Source organism: Meira miltonrushii (genome assembly GCF_003144205.1).
Source record: "Meira miltonrushii strain MCA 3882 unplaced genomic scaffold FA14scaffold_4, whole genome shotgun sequence".
In the NCBI taxonomy this organism is placed as follows: Eukaryota; Fungi; Basidiomycota; class Exobasidiomycetes; order Exobasidiales; family Brachybasidiaceae; genus Meira; species Meira miltonrushii.
Genome location: NW_020289946.1, coordinates 672,681 through 695,653, shown reverse-complemented (window position 1 = coordinate 695,653; position 22,973 = coordinate 672,681). Strand labels below are relative to the sequence as shown.

General features: G+C 42.6%; 12 protein-coding genes across 12 annotated transcripts; 5 read left to right on the top strand and 7 right to left on the bottom strand.

Moving 5' to 3' along the window:
- The first annotated feature begins 344 nt into the window (after nt 1-344).
- FA14DRAFT_162028 (uncharacterized protein) lies at nt 345-1,466 on the top strand. Its single transcript, XM_025499393.1, has one exon. It carries the CDS (start codon nt 702-704, stop codon nt 1,362-1,364), a length of 663 nt encoding a protein of 220 aa, XP_025353015.1. The 5' UTR covers nt 345-701; the 3' UTR covers nt 1,365-1,466.
- A 162-nt stretch (nt 1,467-1,628) lies between these two features.
- Nucleotides 1,629-3,718, top strand: FA14DRAFT_162027 (uncharacterized protein). The gene has a single exon (XM_025499392.1). It carries the CDS (start codon nt 1,703-1,705, stop codon nt 3,662-3,664), a length of 1,962 nt encoding a protein of 653 aa, XP_025353014.1. The 5' UTR covers nt 1,629-1,702; the 3' UTR covers nt 3,665-3,718.
- Nucleotides 3,719-3,724: 6 nt separating this feature from the next.
- FA14DRAFT_165508 (NAD(P)-binding protein) lies at nt 3,725-5,210 on the bottom strand (the record flags this gene model as incomplete). The annotated part of the gene is made up of 2 exons (XM_025499961.1): nt 3,725-4,566; nt 5,192-5,210. 2 exons carry the CDS (start codon nt 5,208-5,210, stop codon nt 3,725-3,727), a joined length of 861 nt encoding a protein of 286 aa, XP_025353013.1.
- A 2,540-nt stretch (nt 5,211-7,750) lies between these two features.
- On the top strand, nt 7,751-9,089 carry FA14DRAFT_162025 (uncharacterized protein). The gene has a single exon (XM_025499391.1). The coding sequence runs from the start codon at nt 7,758-7,760 to the stop codon at nt 9,021-9,023; it is 1,266 nt and encodes a 421-aa protein (XP_025353012.1). The 5' UTR covers nt 7,751-7,757; the 3' UTR covers nt 9,024-9,089.
- A 137-nt stretch (nt 9,090-9,226) lies between these two features.
- On the bottom strand, nt 9,227-10,859 carry FA14DRAFT_162024 (uncharacterized protein). The gene is made up of 3 exons (XM_025499390.1): nt 10,285-10,859; nt 9,677-10,219; nt 9,227-9,606 (listed from the first exon to the last, which is right to left on the bottom strand). The coding sequence occupies exons 1-3, from the start codon at nt 10,825-10,827 to the stop codon at nt 9,322-9,324; spliced, it is 1,371 nt and encodes a 456-aa protein (XP_025353011.1). The 5' UTR covers nt 10,828-10,859; the 3' UTR covers nt 9,227-9,321.
- Nucleotides 10,860-11,026: 167 nt separating this feature from the next.
- On the top strand, nt 11,027-13,381 carry FA14DRAFT_76999 (uncharacterized protein). Its single transcript, XM_025502859.1, has one exon. The coding sequence runs from the start codon at nt 11,049-11,051 to the stop codon at nt 13,242-13,244; it is 2,196 nt and encodes a 731-aa protein (XP_025353010.1). The 5' UTR covers nt 11,027-11,048; the 3' UTR covers nt 13,245-13,381.
- Nucleotides 13,374-14,446, bottom strand: FA14DRAFT_181386 (uncharacterized protein; the record flags this gene model as incomplete). The annotated part of the gene is made up of 3 exons (XM_025501092.1): nt 13,374-13,641; nt 14,124-14,366; nt 14,433-14,446. The coding sequence occupies 3 exons, from the start codon at nt 14,444-14,446 to the stop codon at nt 13,374-13,376; spliced, it is 525 nt and encodes a 174-aa protein (XP_025353009.1).
- Nucleotides 14,447-14,647: 201 nt separating this feature from the next.
- Nucleotides 14,648-15,330, bottom strand: FA14DRAFT_162023 (uncharacterized protein). Its single transcript, XM_025499389.1, has 2 exons — nt 15,111-15,330; nt 14,648-15,040 (listed from the first exon to the last, which is right to left on the bottom strand). The coding sequence occupies exons 1-2, from the start codon at nt 15,161-15,163 to the stop codon at nt 14,803-14,805; spliced, it is 291 nt and encodes a 96-aa protein (XP_025353008.1). The 5' UTR covers nt 15,164-15,330; the 3' UTR covers nt 14,648-14,802.
- Nucleotides 15,331-15,500: 170 nt separating this feature from the next.
- On the bottom strand, nt 15,501-15,868 carry FA14DRAFT_181384 (uncharacterized protein; the record flags this gene model as incomplete). The annotated part of the gene is made up of 2 exons (XM_025501091.1): nt 15,501-15,750; nt 15,816-15,868. The coding sequence occupies 2 exons, from the start codon at nt 15,866-15,868 to the stop codon at nt 15,501-15,503; spliced, it is 303 nt and encodes a 100-aa protein (XP_025353007.1).
- A 195-nt stretch (nt 15,869-16,063) lies between these two features.
- On the bottom strand, nt 16,064-17,893 carry FA14DRAFT_162022 (FAD-linked oxidoreductase). Its single transcript, XM_025499388.1, has one exon. The coding sequence runs from the start codon at nt 17,814-17,816 to the stop codon at nt 16,167-16,169; it is 1,650 nt and encodes a 549-aa protein (XP_025353006.1). The 5' UTR covers nt 17,817-17,893; the 3' UTR covers nt 16,064-16,166.
- Nucleotides 17,894-18,330: 437 nt separating this feature from the next.
- On the top strand, nt 18,331-20,096 carry FA14DRAFT_76981 (putative delta-1-pyrroline-5-carboxylate dehydrogenase). The gene has a single exon (XM_025502858.1). The coding sequence runs from the start codon at nt 18,386-18,388 to the stop codon at nt 20,045-20,047; it is 1,662 nt and encodes a 553-aa protein (XP_025353005.1). The 5' UTR covers nt 18,331-18,385; the 3' UTR covers nt 20,048-20,096.
- On the bottom strand, nt 19,982-22,899 carry FA14DRAFT_76978 (uncharacterized protein). The gene has a single exon (XM_025502857.1). The coding sequence runs from the start codon at nt 22,790-22,792 to the stop codon at nt 20,147-20,149; it is 2,646 nt and encodes an 881-aa protein (XP_025353004.1). The 5' UTR covers nt 22,793-22,899; the 3' UTR covers nt 19,982-20,146.
- Nucleotides 22,900-22,973: the final 74 nt, after the last annotated feature.

The following is a 22,973-nucleotide window of genomic DNA, read 5'->3' as shown; positions in this document are numbered from 1 at the left end:
TGCCGATGCATTGATCCCTTTTTGCATGCATGTACAGTATAGGAGAGGGCAATGCAACCACTAGAAATAGAAACGGATAAAACATGCTTCTTTTGCATTTGGTGGCTAACAAACTCCGCACAAGTCGGACAACTCTCTGGGGGCGCATAGAATTGAATGACCCTCTTTCCAAATGCTTACCAAAAATTGTAATGATTCTGTGATTTGAGAGAAAGGCATTTACCCCGGAGTTAGATACAGTCTGATTTCATTTAAAAGTCATCCTTTTTTTAACAACGGTTTTGGTACAGCATTGACCCCGCTCTATTTTATTTTTATGATTTTTGCGTGCGCGCTAAATTAGACTCGGCGCCTTGCTTCTTTTCGCTTTTATTCGGCCGTAATTGTATGGAATCATACTTTCCGTTTTATTTTGGTGGGGAAATAGACTTTTATATTGATTCTATCAGGCACCATGACATATGTATGAGTGTTCGTCATGGTTGCCATTCATTTCGGAAATGATGCATTGAATTTGGCGCATTGATTGACCGGTATCCGAGTAGTACGCCTTCCCCCCGCATTTCCTCGAGCAACATTGGCCTCAAACTCGAAATAAAACTTTCCGCGCGTACAAGACTCAGCATTTTGTACCCAAACGATCACGACAGAAATAGCAATTATGTTCCATCCTTCAAGCTTCTCACTCACTTGACCAAACAATGACTAGCCTTGACACAATCTCAGCAGATGTCATTTCGAGATTCATCCACGATGCATTGGAATCATCTTTCCATGAAAATGCATCATTGTCGAATGAATGCACTCTACAACAACTGAATCTTACGGCCACAAGTAGCAGCACCTGGTCAAACATCTTTGAGAATGGGTTAGGGGAAGCACCGCAAACATCCTCCTCATGCAGTCCGCAATCAATCGGCCAAGGTGAGGATATCCGCTGGCAAGCTGTACTAGACAAGAATCCTTTGGCTAGCGATTCATTTGTCTACTGTGTGAAAACGACAAAGATCTATTGTCGGACAACATGTGCTTCACGTAGACCAAAGAGGAATAATGTCGTTTTTGCCAATAATGCCAAAGAAGCACAACAATTGGGTTATCGTGCTTGTAAACGCTGTAATCCGGATGAGAAAAGAGACCCTTTTGCGGTAAAGAGACAAAAGATGGTCTTGGAAATTCAACATAAGTTGATCACGCCAACATCAAAGTCACCCTTACACAAACACCGCAAACGAAAAGGTGCAGAGACCAATATCAAGACGATTGCTTCAGAGATGGGTGTGAGCGTTTGGCATTTACACAAAGTATTCAAGCGAGAAACAGGTTTATCACCAGAACAATGGCTCTCCAAAGAGGCAAAATAAAACAGCAAGAATGTACTCTACTCTTTATTTGTATCATAGTTCTTCGCATCTCTATAATGAAAGATCTCCATCCCTAAAGCCACACGTCAGCTTATCCTCCTCTAATAGACTAATTGCGTTCCGTGGGGAAATTTAAGCGGGGCTGTTTATATATGCGTTCACCTCTTTTTTTGTGCCTGAAACTGCGCCGAAGCCTGCAGCATTCATTGGATTTGATTAAACCGATAGCGCGGAAAGAATTAAAGCGTGATCTTATACGATCATCTTTTTATAAGTAGTGGATGGATAACGATGAAGACTGTATAGATGGAAACTAAGAGATAATCAAAGATAACAACATGGTCGCACCTCAAAGACCGGCAAAAAGGGCTAAAATCGCAGTAGCTTGTCAAAGATGCAGAGTACGTAAAGTACGTTGTGACGGCACACGACCGACATGTTTACAATGTATGATCGGTCAAACGGATTGTTCATGGCCAAGCGAAGGAAGTACAAGCGCTGTGGATGCAACATCATACAACAAAACATCCATCAATCCTTCAGCTCATGATGACTTTGCAATACCAATACCCACTGCTCCACCAGCATTAGCCAATCAAACGCCTACAATGCCATCCGATTTCACACCCGGTAATGTGCCATTGACACCTTTTGGCTATGAAGCAGGACAGCAACACGCTCAATACAGTGGACCAGCTCAACCGCAGAACTTCAGCCCTTCGGATAACTCGCATGTAGAAGATTTCAATAGTCTACAATGGATGATGAATCAACTAAGCGGTTCAGCTGCCTATGAGTCAGAACAATCTGCCCTTCAACCAAGTCCGTCAAACTCAAACACAAGTGCAGACACAACTTCTCAATCTGCTCGTCGTCAACGTTCCTCCAGTACGCTACAGAAGCTAAGCAATCTTTCTTGGCAAGAGCTTTATTCAAGGGTATATGGAACATATGCCAGATATTTGGTGGATGTTAACACTACGCCAACCGCAAACGGTCACGAAGATCTGCGTGCATCTTCTATAGCAGGATCATTAAGTGAACTACACAGATCCAATAGTCCGGATCAGAAAGCTCTTTCCGATGCCGCCCATGCTCTGGCGATCCGCTTCCAAGGGCTAGAGGACGTAGACATTCACAACTCACAACGCCCTCAATTACAAAAATGCATCGATGATACTTTGCAACACGTTGGTGCAATATTACGCCATCCGACCCAACATGGCATTCTGGCTCTAGCGATGATATCCTGGCTACTGTACATGGAAAGTGAGGTTCAAACTTCGTTCTCTTTCTGTACGATTGCGGCATCACAGTGTGCTTTATTACCGGAATCGCTACAGACACAAGCGGGAATCAATTCGGGAGCCTGGGTATTGTACGACCTTATCGGGGAGATGATCCTTCGATCAGGAACGCATACCTCAGATCTGTGGTTGGACTTACATCAGAAAGCCTTTGTTACACAGGATGATTCGGATGATACATCCGCATTGATCTCTGCAGGCATTGCCGTTCAAAGCGCTGCGGTGGGTATCCATCAACTTGTTTCTTCGGCAACCAAAGACCACAATCCTAGCACACATCAATCTGAGCTTGATTTGAATCTCACATCCTCACAACTTGCCAAACCGATCTTGCAGGAGATTGCAAACGTTTATACAAGACTTGATCTGCCTTTCGCGACCCTGACGTCCGAACAACTCTCACGTCTTGATGATATCGAACAAGGAGCAAGTCAGGCGTACGAAGGATTGACAGCATCCGCACTTTTTAGTGTATCAAACTTCACTCAACACGATCAAACAGGTCATGGGGCAGTATTTTTAGCTTTGCACGTAAAGTATGAAGCAACGATGTGCTACATCTATCAACTTCGAGCATATTCTTTAACTGATGAACAAGAACGTAGGGATGCAATCGCTACGTCGGCAAGCGCGGCAAGATCTTTGGCAGATGATTTGGTTGTAGCAGAAGCGATGGCACCTTGGGCAATCGCAGCAAATCCATCTCTTGATCGATATATCTTTTTAGGAGCTTTAAGTATTCTTATCTCGTTTAAAATCACAACAGGATCTTTTAAAATTTCACAAAAATCATCCAAAACTGATGGACATACGCCAGGAAGCAATGCAACTTCCAAATCAGATTCATCAACGAGAACACGTTTGTTGTGCAACGTTTTACGACAGAATTTCACTGCTTGTCATCAAGCATTAAAATTGCTTTCTAGATTCTGTCTTGCATCAAATACGTTTTTGGATCTATTGGATGGAATAACAAAGGAAGAGCATGTTTGATCAATTTTTTGTATTTTAGGAATTGTACCAAAAACAAATGAATGAAATTTTGTACATCTATTAATGACCACCAGGAACAGCAGTGACGAAGCCACCATCGAGGTAAAGGATTTGACCGGTAACGAAGTTGTTTGTTGCCAAGAAAAGGATCGCACTTGCCATCTCCTCATCTGTTCCTGTTCTTCCGGCAGGGTTACCGGTTCCAGGAGCGGGAGCAGAAGTGTCGCTTTTTGCTTTCTCAAGCATATCAGCCGTCATCTCACTCGCATAGAGTCCTGGACCAATAGCATTCGCTCTGATGTTGAGATGAGAACGATAATTGAGTTCATGTGCTAACATTGAAGTTAATGCATTTGCTGCGGCTTTGGAGGCGTTGTATGCGTAATGGTCTTGGGACCATTTCACGTGTCCACTAATTGAAGTGATATTGATAATATTTGCACTTTTACTCTTTCCCAAAAGAGGTAAGAAGGACATCGTTGCAAAGAAAACGGCAGAAGTGTTGATTTGAAATAATTTTGACCAACTTTCGTATGATTCACTGTCCAAGTGAGCTTTTGAGAGTTCATCAGCGGTCATTTCACCTACTTTAGGTCCCAAAAGGGTAACTGGACCTTCAATACCTGCATTATTGACCAAGACATCCAAATATCCTTCACTGACTGATTTGGCAACATTGGCCAAAGACTCTTTGGAGGAAACGTCACCTTCGATTGGATGTAAGGAACCTGAAAACTTTCCTTTGTTTTCTTCTGCAACTTTTTCCAATAATTGTTTTCTACGTCCAACGATGTACACTTTTGCACCATTTGCAGCTAATCCTTTTGCTGCCATTAATCCGATTCCACTTCCTCCTCCTGTTACCAAAGCAATCTTGCCTTTGACAGAGAATAGATTCTCAGCTGAGAATGATGACATGATGAGTGATGGTGGTGAGAGAATGAGAGGAAAAAAGCGCTCTTTTGCGTAGACAATGTGTGGCGTACTATGTGATGAAGGTGAAAAGGATGATGTGAATGTGATCAACAGTTTGTCATTCTTCTGAACAGAGAAAGCCGTGCAAGTTAATATATGCAATCCCCCGCGTTTACTAATAAGGCTTTCGGTAATCTCTGTTCCTCGGTATTAAGAGACTCTCTTGTCGCGTTCCACGGGAGAAAGGATGCACTGCGCCTGTGGAGAATTGCTACTAAACAGACAGGCTGGAGGGATTCCGACTTTCCTTCTCACATCGATCACATAATCAGAGGTGATTGTGTCATATAATGACAATGAGCTCGACTTTTGCACATGCTTATCAGCATCACACGGTGGCTGTGACGCTGAGAGAACGCTCAGCCCCATTCCCTGTCTTGGCATGGGGGTGATTGATGATGTACACAAATCACGAATCGCGCGAAATTAAGGAGTTTGCCTAAAATAAGGGCGCATTCTGAGGGGTTAAAGACTACTTCTCGATCGCCTTGAACATGAGCAATGCCATCTTCTATGCTTGAAGATCCATACTTTGAGTAGATTTTGCTTAACAATGACATCGTGTAGTCATGGAAGATGACAAATCGGTCATCCATCGGTGCCGTATTGAATTCCCTTTCCGCAGGTCAATTTGCACGAAGCAACGTCAGGAGGACGGACCGTCGATCGCTAAACGGTACCCATCCCCTAAACAGTTTTGTTTCCCTTTTGCCTGTGTCTTTAATAAGGTCCAAATAAAACCCACTTGATCACTCTTTGCACACTACCGGGCCCCTTTTACCGAGTTCGAGCCGATAGAAGAACCGGAAGGAGATGTCTAAGGAGACGATCTTGCAATATTTCTTGCCCATGTCAAGCATACACCATATTCTCTTCCACATCACAGCAAATCAATGTCCCACCAAAAACGATGCCGTCATTACGTCGTTTGAGTAGAGTTCTTACAGGCAAAGATATTCCTTCTGCTTCGAATCAACAATGTCCGACATGCTCACAAATTCAGTCAGCCAAAGATTCCGATGATGTTGAACAAACGACTGGCAGTACAATCTCGGCCAAAAGCGCCAATGCTAGCACTGTAGCCTCAACCGGCAAATCTCGGTCATCCAGCCTTGATGCAATTCGCAGCGTTAATGAGCTTATGGATATACGATTTAAAGAGTGTGCAAACCAACCTTATATCTGTTTCCCGCATCGATCAAAAGCTCGTGGGAAGAATGAAACATTGGAGTTTGAAATGATCACATACGGTCAGCTGGGACGTATGGTTGCAAATGCGGCAAACAAGCTTAATGAACGTTTTCCCGCTCGTAAGAAAGGCAAAAGATTACGTACAGTTGGAATGTTTTGCACTTCAGAATTAAACTTTGTCATCAACGAAATGGCATTGATCCGACTTGGTCACACTGTCTTGATCATCTCTCCAAACAATTCTGCTCAAGCTGTTGTTCATCTTATGGAAACAACTTCATGCAAAGATTTGTTATACAGTCCAGCTCAGAGAACGGTTGCTGAAGAAGCAATAAAGACGTTGCAAAGTCGGGGAAACACCATTCAAAGCCAAGACTGGGTAACAAGCAAGGAAGCCAAAGATGAAGGAAATTCACCCAAAGGTACAGGAGCGCGCTCAGAGTGGTCATATATGGAAGAAAGTGAAGAATTATTCTCATTTACCCATTCAAGTGGATCAACCGGTCATCCCAAACCTATTGGGAGAAGACATTGTGACTTCACACGCAACGAATGGCAAATTGAAGTTCGCGGTCTAATTCTTGCGCCAATTTTTCATGCAATGTGTCACGGACTTGTGCTTACCGCGATGATGACAAAGGGAAATGTTGTCTTGTTACCAACTTCGCTTCCAATCTCTTCTGCTAACCTTGTCGAATTGACCAGCAAAAGCGTTCAAAAGGGATTCACACGCTTATACGCTGTACCTTTGATGTTGAAATTGCTCGTGGACGCCCCCGATGGATTTGATGCTCTTTCGAAATTCGAATTGGTCTATTTCGCAGGTGCAGCCGTTCCGAAAGCGTTAGGTGACCTGTTAACGGAAGCAGATGTCAATCTTGTATCAAATTATGGTAGTACGGAAACACGAGTTTTGTTAACTTCACAACGTGATTTTAGAGTAGATAAACACTGGGATGTCCTGCGACCAACGGAATCTTTCGAGCCATTCATGAAGATGGAAGAAGTTTGGAAAGAAGATGAAGAATCGGTTTATGAACTTGTTTGTGACAAAGCTTGGAGAAATCGTGCTTTGACAAATAGACCGGATGGGTCGTATGCTACAAGTGATTTGTTCAAAAAGAGTTCCACGGTAAAGAATGGATATCTTTACTGTGGACGCTTGGATGATACAATCGTTCATTTCAGTGGAGAAAAGACAAATCCACTTCCGATGGAACAAGAAATACGTTCATCACCATTCGTACGTGAAGTGCTTCTTTTCGGTTCAGGTCATTTGCAAGTTGGCTGTATGGTCATCCCATATGCAGATGATGACAAAATCGATCCAACAGACAAGGACAAAACAATGCTGATGTCACAGATTTGGCCCGCTATTCAGCGTGCTAATCACGAAGCTCCGACACATTCTCGAATCGTAAAAGAATTGGTTCACATCTTACCTGATACAACACGATTTCCATCGGCAGATAAGGGAACTGTCATTCGTGCAAGAACGTTGAAGCAGTATGATACTCTCATTGGCGAGATCTATAGATTATACGAAGACGGAAACAATAAGACTGCCGGAAATGGAGAGCAATCAACTACTCAAAACAAGTGCAAGGTCAACACAATCGAACGTGCACAAAAGCTGGTAAGGCATTGTGTATTGACAGCTTTGAAAGATCAAAAAGGCACGGAGGTTTCAATGCCAAGCGATGATGCAAACTTGTTTGATATCGGTTGTGATTCAATCACAGTTGTTCGTATCGGCAACTTGATTCGAACGAAAGCCGATTTACCCGATTCAAAAAGCTTTCGATCTTATGCACCTTTTGACAATCCTACAATCACTTTTATGAGTCAATTGCTGGTTCAATTAAGCAACGGCAATATTCGTGCTGCCGAACAAGCTTCGCAGAGTGAACTTAAAACAATCACAGATATGCTCAATCGATTCTCACAAAGAATCGAATCACGTCGGGAATCAGCCAGAAGAAGTAGAATTGCAAATCTTGAAGGAAACTGTTTTGTACTAACGGGTGCTACAGGCGCTCTTGGTGCTCATCTTTTGATTCAGATCTGTAACCTTCCTTCCGTGGAAAAGGTCATCTGTCTCTGCAGGGCAAAAAGTCTAGAAGAAGCTGAACAGCGAGTAGAAGAATCTTTGAGGAAGAGAAAGCTCGGTACAGAGAAATCTTTGGCGGATCTAGAAGTTTCTACAAATACCAAGATACTGTGTTTGGCTTCCGATTTGAATAAAACCGATTTAGGCTTAAACCCAAAGCAAGGTTTCCTCGATGAAATTCTTAATGAAGCAACTCACATTGTTCATAATGCATGGCCTGTCAATTTTAGCATGGGCATTGCTGCTTTTGAAACGAGTCTCAATGGATTGATCAATTTGCTCAATCTATGTGCCTTCTCTTATCGCCAATCTCCACCCACTTTTACCTTTTGCTCTTCAATCGCTTCCATTGCGAAGATTGAGCCCAATTCTGAAACTAACAAGATTATGGAACGCATCTCGAACGATCCTAGGCACGCATCACATATGGGCTATGGACGTAGCAAATGGATTGCAGAAACACTTTGTGAAAAAGCAAGCAAGCGAATCAAAGGACTTCGTTGTATGATTGCACGCATTGGTCAACTTGCATGTGATACAAATGCTGGAGTATGGAACGAAAAAGAAGCTTGGCCAGCTTTGCTTAAAACAGCACAAATTTTGGGATGTTTGCCCGATCTACGTTCTAAGCCGCTAAGATGGCTCCCGATCGATACAGCGGCATGTCTCATTGTAGCAGCAACGATGACTATCTCGGACAGGAATTATTCTTTGAAGGAAAACATTTTCAAGATAGTGCATGTTGTCAATCCGCATTCGACAGGTTGGATCAACGTAATCGAAGCGATGCGACAATCACGAATAACTTTCAGAATTGTTCCATTGGAAACGTGGGTGAAAATGCTTGCGAACGGTAAAGAGCAAGATCCTTTCGTTAATCCGGCTATCAAATTATTGTCCTTCTACAATAGCTGGACCGAAAATACAGGAAAAGAATCAGAAATGGATATACGACGATTGCAAGATGTTCTGAAGGAAAGACCTGATCTGATGGATCGATTAAGACCAATCAGTATTGTCGTACTGATGAAGACGATTGAAGCTTGGAGGGCGAGTGGCTTTTTTGCGGATCAAAGAGACTGAGAATATTGTTTATTTCACACTATTCTAGACGCTGTCAGTGTATGATTTAGTGAATTGATGAATGACATGCTTGTTACTAACAGTAAATCACATTGATAGCGTTATTGTGAGGTCTCAAATTGGTTGCAAGGATGGGGAAGATGATTCCAAAAGCATATCGGATGACTCTAAAGATGATTGTAGGCAAAGTCTGAAGACGGATTGGAAGGGATAGGGAAGGGTTAAAGTTCCCCCGTATGATTGCAATTATTGTATTCATAAAAGGATGTGAAGATTGCAATATACATTATTAATTAGGTCAATTCCTCCTCGGCTTCCGCATAAAACGCATGGCCCACCAAAATCCGCTCGATGCAATAATGGACATGACGCCGACCAGAGAATAAAACCAGAACAAATCACCCTGATCCTGTCCAGGAACGGTCACGTTCATCCCCCATAATCCTGTCACGACATTTAAAGGTAAGATGACGGTGCTCAAGATTGTCAATTTGGAGATAGCATCATTTGACTCTTGACTTGCATGCATCATTTGAATGTTCAACTGAGTCAAACAATGCCCTTCACTTTGTAATAAAGCCTCCTAAATAATCGGAGAATGAATTTGAGGGTCAGGAAAAGAAAGGTAGCGGTGTTCTTCTTACTTCACTCACCTCTAATCGGGTCAACGTATCAGTAAATGCAATCAAATGATCTTCCACATCGGAGTAATGAAGCGTGTACTCGTTCAATCCTGATGAGCTGCCATTTGCCTGTGAGTCGTTTTCTACCAATTTGTGCTGCTGTATCAACTTTTTGATTACGTCTTTTTTGCTGCCAATAAGCTCTCTAAGTTGAAGTACTCTTTGATGTGTTTCGCCAAATTTATGAAGAAGTGTACGACTGTCTTCGATACCTTTTATGCCTTGTGTTAGATTGGTGGTGAAATATCGAATTGAATCTTTGAGAGGTCGAGTTGCTTCATTAAATGCGTCTGTTGCTTCATCTAGAAGCGCATACAAGATCCATTCAGACGTAATCTTTCTTCGATTCTGTAATCGTACCAATCGGTCTTTCACCCTTTTTGTGACTGCTTGTGGCTTTGCATGCATAGATACAACCCCACCAGGAAATACAAAGATGTACATTGTGACCGGCTCTAGGAAAACTTCACTTTTTGGGTCCGAATCGAATGAGCCATAAACGACGAACGTATACTGGAGTTAAAAACGAGAACCGGTCAGCTCACAGAGTCGCTTTTGAGTATTAGGGCCATACTTACATTATCATACTCTTCCATCTTCTCTCTCATTTCTGCTTCCACCACATCTTCTACTGTTAATCTATGTAGACCGAATGCATGACTGATCTCTTTGATTTCATTAATGCTTGGATTTGTGACATCTAGCCAAATGAATGAGGATTTTTCATCTCCTTCATCACTTTTTGTATGTTGAGCTAAATCTTTCAACGATGGCCTCAATTCTTCAAATGATGGTATTGACTGACTATCCTCTTCTCCAGCACGGAATAAACTTATCCGATCCTTTTCACTTGCTGAAGGTACTATAGCAGGATTGCTCACAGATGACTCCGATCTGGTGTACTGTCGATAATCATGAAATGCTCTCGAAGATCCTAGTTGGCCCACAACTTCGCCGATAGGAATCGTTGGTTGTTTAAGTTTCTCTATCCTCTGTGAAGGTCGGGTATTGTTGGCTATGGTGTGAGATGACTTTATTATGGGATGATTGAAAATGAATTTGAATGTGTTGCGGGAAAGAGAGTATCTTATCGTTGCATTGTATCCAGAAAGCAAACTCATCTTGACCGGCAAGAGATCTTAGTGATTGTTATTCATTGTCAAGAGAAGAGCTTAAGCGGGGAAGATTATTCTCATGCAGTGCAGCACAATTCATTTTAGCCGCGAGTCAGATGCATTTAAGGTTGATTTTATGCGCGCGGGTAAATAAGATGAAAGAAATGATGGATAATTGCTTGTCTAATGCATCTCTTTTTTACCACCATATACCATGAATCGAGATTATGAATGAAGCAGCACAAGAGGCGCATAATTATACCAACACATCTCGAAAGACAAGAATTTCAAAAGCATGTCAAACATGTTCGATCAGAAGGAGAAAATGTGATGGTGATCAACCCAAATGTTCAATCTGTCAAAGGCTTGGGGTTGAATGCGTTTACGTCAACACAGGAAAGAGACGAGGTAGACCATCAACTTCTACAACTGATGAAAATCGTCAAAAAGGAGCATTTGCAGAAGGTCCAATGAGCACGAAAAGAAGGATCGATTATACATTGGATAATAGTGATGGTGCAAGTATTGATCATTCAGCGCAGGCGATCTATCAAACGCCATCCTCTTCGAAAGCAACGCCAATCAGCTCGGGAAATGATGTCTTGGAACACTTGACCGCTCTTCTCATCAGCTGGGAAGCAACAGATCGAAGAGAAAGCAATACGATCCCACTCAAGCTGTTATCGCCTTCTAAGGTACGCTTTCATTTTGACATCTTTTGGAGACACGTCCATACTCATTGGCAAATATTGTACAAGCCTGCATTTACTGCCATTCCAGAGACACGATTGGCAGATGAAGTGGAACAACCATTGTTGGAGGCAATCGTCTGTCTGACAGCAAGTATGGCCATTCATACAGAACGTGATCGTTCAACGGTCGAAGCAATCTGTCAAACAGCTACTGTGGATCTCTTGACAAAGTTGTTGACCCCTGATTTAAGCGTCGTTCAAGCTCTCTTTCTGCATTCGCTTCGCTTTTATGGCATTGGAGATCTGAAAAAAGCTTCTTTGTTCACCAGCTGTGCATGGCAGCTATGTGTTGATCTGGGAATGCACATCGATGATCGTTCTGGTCATAGGGATCCCGGCAAACATCAGGCCAGACTGCGAGCATTGTGGACATGTTACTGTCTGGACAAAGTCTTGGCAGCAGAGATGGAACGTGTACCTGCTTTTCGAAGTGACGGTGTGACGGCTGAGTTGCTGTCAGAGTATGAACCGGATGAATTCGAGATTGTGTATCAGAATTCTGATTTGATACCGGAATTTCATGGTGCACCTATGGTCAGTCTTGGGCGACTTCATGCCGCCTCTTCGCTCAATCTCACAGTACGCTTGTACAGAATCCTTGAACAAGCTCTTTTGAGTCCAGTGCATTTGCATCCCGATAAGACTGTATCAGAACAAGATCTGCTATCTTCCTGGACACGCACTCTTGCTTTGGATCGAGAATTGGACGCATTGGCAGGATCATGGCCGGATCAGTTTAGACTGCATACGCGTAATGAACTTGCTGTTCCTGGAGTTGCCTGTTTGGTTGTATGGTTCCACTTGATCAAAGTGATCAACTATCGACCTTATGTACTTTTGCAAGATCGCCTGTTTCGCACGCCTATTCGCAACGCAGATATGGCACCTAGCGCTCAAATTGCTGCAATGTGCTGCTTAACTTCTGCATCGGCAATCGTTCAACTGTTCAATGCGATCCCGCGAACATCATTAAGATATATTGCAGCAAACAACGCATTCTCCATCTTTACAGCTGCATCTATTCTGATGCCTTACAGTACGCACGAATCACTCTCCATTGCGAAAGAATGCCATCAAAGCGTTCATAAGTGCTTGGCATGGCTTGATGATTTGGGAGAAACATGGCCGATCGCTCGAAAACATCGAATGGCACTGGATGATATGGCTCAACTCTTGCAAATTTCACTGGATGATGATTTGGAAATGAGCACCACGATCGCCGCAAATCCGAATATGGATGGGAACGCTGTTCGACAACAAGAAACAGGTCCAGAATACATTCCTGCAGGAGGATCTGATTCGCATGAGAGTCAGACTTTAGGCTTATCATCTTTACACAGTAAGGCTACATCTCCGTTGGGATTCCGAGGACAACTTGCACTTCGTCCTTTCAGCGAAAGTGTTGGGGAGAATGTAGCATCGGTTGAACAATCCGCAAGCAGCTCTAGCTATGTGACCGATTCAGATGCAGGAAGAAGACATGGACGCAATGAAAGCTCTACATCCATGGCAGAATCACAGCCTGACCTTTTGAATTTTTTGCATGCAGATTCGGATGCGACATCCTTGTTGGATGAACTTTGCTTGGATCCTAGCATTCAAGCGCTTGTACGACAATCTCTCTCGCGTGATACTTCTTTATGGGAATCGACAGCTTTCAAGGCGATCTAGAGTGGGTTTCAAAATCGTGATTTTCTCACTCAACAATGTTCGATGTGTATTATAAGAAATTCCAAGCAATGTACAACGATGTAAGATGTATAAATACAAGTTCCGTGTAATCAAAAGCATAGCACTCTGTTAATTGTATTGCGCATTAACCATGTGTTTACCGTGACCTTCAGCAACGACTTGATGTGGGACGTAACTTGGATCACCATGTCTCAACTCGTGACCCAATTGTTTCGCGCCCGTTGCAAAACGTTTGGCACCCGATCGAATCGAATTACCAGCTTTTTGCATGATCGCTTTGGATTTGCTTACCGTTGAGCCAGACGGACGTGGCGAATGCGGCGAAACTGGCGAACTCGAACCAGATCTTGGTGGAAGTGGCGCGCAATTTGAAATGCTAAGAAATGGAAGAATATTTCTCATCAGTACTGCCTCCACAGGGTTTAAAAGAAGAATAAAGGTCTGTATACTTACCAGACCAGTTGCACAATCAGCAATAAGCAAAACAATGAATAGACTGCTTTCATCTTTGTAGTAGTATCCGATCTTTATTGTTGGATAAAGAGAGGGCTCGAGAAATTCCAATATTTCTAGCTTTTTATGCTTCACTGAAAGAATACAGTTGGCGTTGATTTGAATCTGGGGCAAAAGAAGCAAGGGGTGATGTTGAGAGAAAAAGCTAGATTGGAAAACGGAGATTAGCTGGAAGACCCGCATCTAACCCGCAGCTGTCAGATGTCTTGAGACTTCGCTTCATCTAGGTATTTCGCGGCTTGGAATACCTTTATTGGGTCAATCATTGATTGAACATCGTACATAAGGTACAATCAATGGGGCTGATTCAGCCCCCAGTGATGCGAAACAAACCATTCACCTTACAAATACTGAGCATTATTCATATATTCAGCGTCGGGACCAGTATACGAATGGGGCACATAATTACTGCGATGCTCTTTCTTTGCTGCCTCATATCTACTTCTGAGTTTTCGAAATCCGTTTGCGACCCAACGTGCAAATCTACGGCCCGTTGATCTGAGCGATGTGAAAAATCGATTACTTTCTCCTGGCCTATGGAACGTAGATGATGGAGTTCTCAGTGGAAGTGGCAAAGCGTATAAATCACTGGGAAGAAAAAAATGATGTCAATTTCATAAGATTCTTGTAATATGATGATTCTCAACGACTCACTTCATCAAAGTCATTAAGACCAAAAAAATGTAAAGCAAGTACAAAAGCCTCATTTTGAGAGTCTATCTTTTGGGGTGGAAGGACATATTTGACTATATAAGTTAGAGGGCTTTTATCCTTTTCACCGTGGTAATTTTGGTGCGTGCAAAACACAGCATGGCGACAGTGTACCTGCATCGGTGACGTAGTAAATTCGAGGCTGTCATCACAAAGGACGGATTTTGACGTTTCTTTTTTCATTTCTACAGTATACAAAAATACGTATCGTTTACAGTTCCGGGCAACATACAAAAAGCAGCAAATGTAAGAATCCTGATCCCGCGAAAATAAGGAGATAAAAACTTCTGCATAGAAAGGTATTGGGTTGTCTCTAGTTGTACTGCGCATGAACCATGTTTATTCCTTCACCTTCTCCAATGATTTGATGAGGGATATGGTTTGGATCACCATGTTTGAGCTCGTGGCCCAATTGCCTTGCGCCTTTTGCAAAACGTCTAGCGCCGGATCGAATCGAATTACCAGCTTTTTTCATAATCGCTCTGGTTTTGCCGATTGTTTTACTTGAACCTTTAAACGTAGACGTAGAAACAGGTGCACAGATTGAGATGCTGAAGTATGAATCATTGTCATCAGTACACGCTTCAGTGGCAACTAGAATGATGGGAGCTTTAAACTTACCAAACCAGTTGCATAAGCAATAACAAAACGAGTATCGCATGAACTGCCTTCATTTTTCGAGTTAGTCTGTTGAATGGAATGTGGGTGAAGAGGAGGAGACGAAGAAAAAAAAATATCAAAATCATTACTTTTATACCTTTCGTTCAAAAGATTGACCTGGGTGTGGGGCAAATAGCAAGGGGCTATGTTTTGCTTAACAAGTGTGAGAAACGGACGAATTCGATGGAATATCCTTCCCCGATCCGTGTCCGCTAACGTTCGCTTATGCTCGGTTTTATCTAGGTCTCGCGGCGTAAAAAGGATCTCGGAACGAATGTATTATTAATAGAACATTATAGAAAAAAAAATTTACAGGGCAGAATTTTGTTACAAACACTGCCTGGGGCTGAATTATAGATATTGTGCAGTACTCATAAATCTTGCATCAGGGCCTGAAAATGAATGAGGTGTATATCTACTGGCGGCATGCTCTCTTGATGCTGCTGCATATCTATCTCCAAATCTCTTGAAACTGCTTGTGACAGAATGTGCAAATGAACGACCTGCTGATTTGATTGCATGGAGAAATCCACCGCTTTCTCCTACCCTGTGAAAGGGAGATGAAGTTGTTCGCAACGGAAGTGGCGAAGCATTTGTATCGCTTAAGAGAAAGAATAGGAGTCAGATTCTGCACATCTGGCAACATGATATCAATGGATGACTCACTTTATCAAGATCATCAAGACCACGACGATTAAAAGTAAGAACACGAATCTCATCTTGCAAGGTAGTCAAGGCATCAAAGTGACGTACTTTCTGATGATGGCGTCCACCTAACAGACTAGAGATGAAAGAGATTTTATACCTTTGTACCGTGGTCATTTCTACATGTGAAGCACAGCTTGGCGACGATGTACCTGCATCGGTGACGTAGCGAATTTCGGGGCTATCACCTTAATCAAAGGCGTCAAGATCACAGCAAAGTGGATAATTGTCAAGATTGGTAATGTACAGCATGATAGAAAGCAATGAGAAAGCTGAATATAGACAGAGCATGATCATACAAAACACACAGCATTAGCCCAGCACCCTCCTTCGCATTTCTCGTCCAGCAGCAAGATATTCATGCACAGCCAGAGAACGCATTCCTAGATTTTCCGTGGCCCTTCTTTGTAGATAATTCATGACGACATCCAATGGTCCATAAGGAACGTACTTGTATACGTCAGGAGCAGTGTCATCTTCTTCCTCGCCTGATGACGCCTTTTGCGCAACTTTTTGACTTAATTCACGACCCATCCCATACAATTGCGCAAAGAATACTCGCTTCCGATCTTCTCTCGCTAAAAATGCTCGTTCCTGTAGTCCTAGCATTGCGCTTTGTTCGTTGTGTGTCGCCAACATGATCGAAACGGGTCCAGCGTTGGAACTTTGAGAAATAATGTTTGTTCTCATTCTTTCTATAAACGAAACGATTGCATGATTATAGCATCGATCCGTTTCCTCTTTGCTAGACCATAAAGGTGAGGATAAGCCGGAATCTACTGCCCGCTTTGTTTCTGCCTCAACGTACGCACCACGGACCAACTTCACTCCAAGAGGACAATCATTTGCCTCGGAGAATCGGATAGCTTGCTCTAGCCGTTCTGGACATGATTTGGTGTATGCTTGAAATGTTTGAAAGATTGTTGGGCGAGAGGAGCGACTTTGAGCATCTTTTGATGTTTCACGTAATACTTGTAAGAACATGTGATCGATCGCGACTTGTGTTTCCCATGTTTCAGCATCAAGCATGATATGAACTCCGCTCTTGGATGCCACTCGAACCAATTGACCAAGACAATCGATAGCTTGATGAACTGCTTCGATTTCCCACGGTGACAAATGTTCCTGTAAGAAGTGCTCATCCTCCATACACGTTTGTTCATGATTTATTTTAACTGAAAGACATGCTTGTGTTAAGTTCTTTAGCACATGATGCGGACAAAACGTTGTCATACGTAAAGCAACGAATGAGCCCGCTGCAATTTGCGAAGCGGCAAGGATACTTTCCGTGAATCTTGTCATGACTGCGCGTCTTTGTTGTTCCATATCTGTGTTTACATTGAATTCGATCTCCTCTTCTGCATAATCAACAATTGTTCCTAGTCCTTGTTGTTGCAACTGTTTTCCGGTAGAGATCATGCCATTCACATCTCCTCCTCCGCAAAAAGTGGCAAAGAACGTACTGCTGACCATAAAATTTCCAAGACCACCCAAGCCAAGCGATTTGAGAAGGTCGAGCATTTCTGGACCATGTTTGACAAGATAAGTGACTGTGCATAATCGATAAGTGAGATAGAGCGATATCAATTCACCCCAAGTTTTGTTTCGTAGTTGATTATCATTTTCAACTTCTTCACTTCCATTAGAAAGTGTAGTGTATGTCAAAGCTGCCAATCCAAACCCGGCCACAACAAGCGTCTGTTTTGGTATCTTTCTTGAGAAAGTGCTTTTATTTGAGTCACCTTCGCTCTTAGCCTCCCTTTTGATCGATATTGACGATGTTGATGAGCTAGATTGAGAAGCTGTCGTATGCAATAATCTCTTCACCCTTGAATCCTCGACGTGAAGATCGATTCGATTTATTATTCTTGATATTGATGGTCCCCTACACCGTAGACCATCTCCCAAGAAAGGTTGTGCTCGTCCGAGGTGTAATTTTTGCGAGATCAATGTACGAAACATGCTTGCAATATTGATAATTTCGATTTCAGCATGACGATGAGGGTATTAAATTTTAAAACTTAAGTTTATACTTTCTTATTTATCCATTTCGAGACACATGCCGATAAAGTAAGGACGCCCTAAACGGTCATGTTGACCCGGACCGTTGTGCAATGTTTGCCAGATAAAGAAAGACGACGGTTAAATGATTATAAAGCGGTAAATAGATTAAAGGATAAATTACGCGCCGTTGCATTGACAGTTCAGGGCATTCATGCTGTTTACGCGTATTTTATGCAACCGTGCATAATAATGCCAAGCGGGTAATTTCATGCAAAGGCGCTACCTGCAGAAAAGTGTTACTTAAGTGTTGCTTGTTGGTTGAGAGTGTTAAAGTGCCTTTACTGTTCCTTATCATTACCCTTTTCGATTATAACAGCGTGGAGAATGATTTGTACTGCTTATGCTGCTTATTCATAACTTCGGCTAAATATGATTCATTGCAATCGAAGTATAAAATATCATTCTTCTTCAACTTAACTTCTTCTTCTTGCACATCATCATCTCTTCTTATACTTTTGCTTTTAAAGATGGCTTCCATCACTGCACAACAAGGTGTATTTGCCTTGCCAAACATTGTGAACGAACCTTGTCGCAATTATGAGCCAGGATCTGCCGACAGAACAAAGTTGCAACAAGCCTTAAAAGAGATGCAACAAGAAGCAGCTCAAGGTAAAATTCACGTTCCATGTATCGTGAATGGCAAACCTATCAAAACATCTTCTCAAGCAAAACAAGTTAACCCAAGCAACTTTGAAGAAGTTTTATGCACTTATGATGAAGCTGATAAAGGATTGATCAACACTGCCATCAAAGGTGCATTGGAAGCACGCGCAAACTGGGAACGTATGCCTCTCAATGATCGTGCAGCAATCTTCCTTAAAGCTGCTGATCTTTTAGCCAACAAATACCGTTATAAGATCATGGCCGCAACTATGTTAGGTCAAGGAAAGAATATTTGGCAAGCAGAAATCGATGCTGCAGCTGAATCATGTGATTTCTTACGTTTTGGAATCAAGTATATGCATCAACTATACTCTATTCAACCTCCAGAGAACAGTGCAGGTGTTTGGAACAGAGTAGAATATCGTCCTTTGGAAGGTTTCGTTTTAGCCGTTAGCCCTTTCAACTTCACTGCGATTGGTATCAATCTGGCCGCTGCTCCTGCAATGGTTGGTAATGTGGTCATTTGGAAACCATCTCCAATGGCAGTATACTCCAACTACCTTATGCTACAAATCTTGCATGAAGCAGGTTTACCCGCTGGAGTGATTCAATTCTGCCCTGGTCCAGCAGGAGAAGTTGTTTCAACTGCTTTGGCACATCGTGAATTTGCCTCTCTTCATTTCACCGGTTCTACGACAATTTTCAAGAAGCTATGGAAACAAATTGCTGATAACATCGAAAATTACCGTTCATATCCCCGTATCGTTGGTGAAACGGGTGGAAAGAACTTCCACTTTGTTCATTCAAGCGCAAACGTTGAACATGCAGTTCATCAAACTATTCGTGCTGCGTTTGAATATCAAGGTCAAAAGTGTAGTGCTTTGAGCAGATTATACGTTCCTCAAAGTATGTGGACAAACGGCGGATTTAAGCAATTACTATCTGAACAAGTTTCAAAAATTTCCGTTGGACCAGTCGAAGAATTCCAACACTTCTGTGGACCAGTGATTGCCAAGACTGCATTTGAGAGAATCACTTCGATGATCAATGAAGCTAAACAAGCAGGCGGTAAGATTGTCTGCGGAGGTACATCTGATGGCACAAAAGGATTCTTTGTTCAACCTACAGTGATTGAAACAGATGATCCAAAGAGCGTAACTATGGTAAACGAAATCTTCGGACCCGTTTTAACGGTTTATCCTTACCCAGATGATCAGGTCGACCAAACATGCGCTTTAGTGGACGGAACAACAGACTATTCGTTGACTGGAGCAATTTTCGCACAAGACCGTAACGCATTGATTCACATCAGTAACCTCTTGCGTGATGCAAGCGGAATGATGTACTTTAACGATAAATGCACAGGTGCCGTTGTAGGACAACAACCATTTGGAGGCGCAAGAGGTTCAGGAACAAATGATCGTGCTGGAAGCATGGCATTACTCCTCCGTTTCACTTCTGCCCGTACTATCAAAGAATCATTCAACGAGATTCCTCATTATATCTATCCTTCCAATCTTTCTTGAGAACAAAATTGCTTTTATCAATGTACATTAAGTAGACAAATTATACAATGACGATCAACAAGATGCTAATAATACATAAAAGTGTGACTGAGGGTGGAATCATCTCGATCCACTGCCTGTGAACATTAGCTCATTTTCAAGAGCTGCAATCAGATCGATACCTCCGTCCATATAATTGGGAAAGAGGGCGTCTAAACTCCAAATAGAAGGATCATATACGTTAAGAGATGGTACGTCAAGATCACCATTCGTGGCGGCATCGATGACTTGACCTGAGCCGTTCATGTTTGTCAATGGCCAGCCTTGCTGATATTGCGATTGATTTGAATATGTTGGATCTGTTGATGGAGCTTGCCTTTCATTGTGCGGAACAGATGACGTCGGCATCGATGCGAGGATGTTTGCTGCATCAGAAGTATCATGATGCTCACCCCTTTGCCTTCTTATTCGTTCTTTTGCACCTTTCAAGAAAGACTTTAATCCAGGCACATATTCCCTCAACGATGGCAGCTCAGAAGACGGGTTCAAGAGCTCCAAACATTCTTCAAGGATTACAATCGTTTTGTCAATATCGATCAATCCAAAACCTGCTTCTGTTTCATTTGCGCGGTTCTTCCGACCGGATGATTGTTTGTCTTGATGTGGTCGATCGAGTTCATGCAAAAGAACAAGTTGAAAAACGAGAGAAGCGTGAATCAAGTGAGATTCAAGAAAGACTGAACGAACAAAAACGCATCCTGCTTTTTCCAACACTTTACGAGCTTCCAGAACACCATGTGCAGCCTTTAAGCATGAGAATATAGATCTTCGATATTTCTCATCTTTGAACCCTTTCCCCAGAAAAGCACGATGTATATGAATAAGCCGGAAATGTGATTGATCGTTCAAGAGGCCTCGTTGAAGCATCACCCTACGCTCTGCATCGTCGGGATTTTGGCTTACTGGCGCATTGATAGATAAGAAAGGAGGTAGACCTTCCATCAGATCAAAGAATCGTTTATCTAGTATTAACGTATCCTCATAGGGTAAGGGTGCCCCTTTCTCGTTTTCCCATTCAACCATTTGACGTAGAATTTTAGAGAATGCAACTGCATAGGCGGAATATACGTTCTCGTTGATTCGAGCGCCATCAGGCCTGCATTGAGACGCTAAAAGAGACAGATGCGGAGAGAACAAGTCTTCATCGGTCAAGGCTAACGGTGGTGCAGTTCGATCGACAGAATTATTGATATAATGATGTTGATTGATATGTCCCGAGAAAAGAGCGTCCATGCTTACTACGTTTGACCAAATTTTACGACCTAATTCACGATTGGGTATATTCCCTTCTTCGAAGATCGCAATCGAAGAACCGAATTTCATCGAAGAGGTCAGAAGTTGCTGTTTGTTTGGTAAAGAATTGCTTTGTGCTACGATATGTTCAGCAAAGATCGAACCCACTTCTGTTTCAGGCACCCTTTGCGAGGTAGAAACTGGTTCTGCTGCATCGTCATAGCCACTTCCCAGGCGATTCAAGCCCAGAGAGATACATATTTGCATCGCAACAACATTCGATTGCTGAAGATGCAGTGGGCCATTGATTTTGGCATGTTTTTCCAAGCTCGATCTGACCATTGTCGCTGTTCGGAAGTCGTTCAGCTTCAATAATTGTAATGTCCAAATTGTTGGAATTTCATCACTCTGCGAAGCCTTTGCATGCAAAGCCGATGCATCACCCATCGTATCATACCACTGAAAAGCAGCCTCTTCTTCTGCACCGATCGGTAAAATGCCTATTCGTACTTTCTCGTCCAAAGACATTACCCTTCCTCCTGCTTCCAGTAATCGGAACAAGACCGCAAGAAATCCTTGTCTGGGCAATGTACGTAGGTTGTTTCGTGTTTTGTCATCTTTATCAACAATGCTGGTGCGTAATTGCAAAGCTTGTGAATTACCCTCGGACGGAGAAAGTTGATTAGCCTGGATCAGCAAAAGATCATAATCCTGCCAGAATTCCTTCATTTGTTGCAGCAATGTTTGTGTATTGAACAGACATCGTGCTGGTTCCAGATCTTGTAAGTAAACATCCACCAAACGCTCTACAGCTATACGGGGTGGTAGCCTCTTGAGACTTGTGAGCAAATCAGAGGAATTGACCAAGGTGTTTGGATCAAGAACATAGGGAAAGAAAGGATTCGGTGCACGGAATCCACCAAAAGCAGAGAAATGTACCTTACGGGCAACTGCATTAGGCGCTATTTTGACATTGTAGTACAGCATCTCCATAAGATCATTTGAGCTCTTTTTCGCAGGGCTTGAAGATGTTAGAGCGTTTGTGGTAACGGAGCTTTTTCGTGTGCTATTCTCTCGATCTTCGCTTTCGTCCTGTTCTGAATCGGATGATGATTGAGAGGTGATAGAGCTTCGCCTTCGTTTGAGCCTTTTCAGTACTGCATTCACAATATGATCGACATCAGGTGAGCCATTTCGATCTGTGCTGGAGACTGATCGGCGTTTATGTCGATGTAGAGTTTGACTGTTTTTCCGACTGCTCTTACTGCTCTCTCTTTCTTCGGGTAAACTTCCATATTTGCATTCGCCACGAATTCCACGAGTGATACAGCTTTGACATTGTGGTTCACCTCGATCGCATTTAATCTTTCTTGTTTTGCATTGAATGCAACTTAATGCTTTGCGATTCCTCTTCTTTTTGTTCTCTTCATCGTATCCTGATGGACGTCTTGAAGTTGGAGAAGAGAAGACCATGAGATAAAGCGGGAAGTTTTGAATCGTGATGGAGTTGAAAAGGAGAAGAGCCGGAATTGATTTAAGCCACTTTATTGTTCATTATCAAAATCATGCAAGTCAGACTGTTGCACGCTTAAGCGCCGTTGCAAAAAGGCATGAGGCCAGAGGGAATTGCCCAAATGCACCGCACCATGCATAC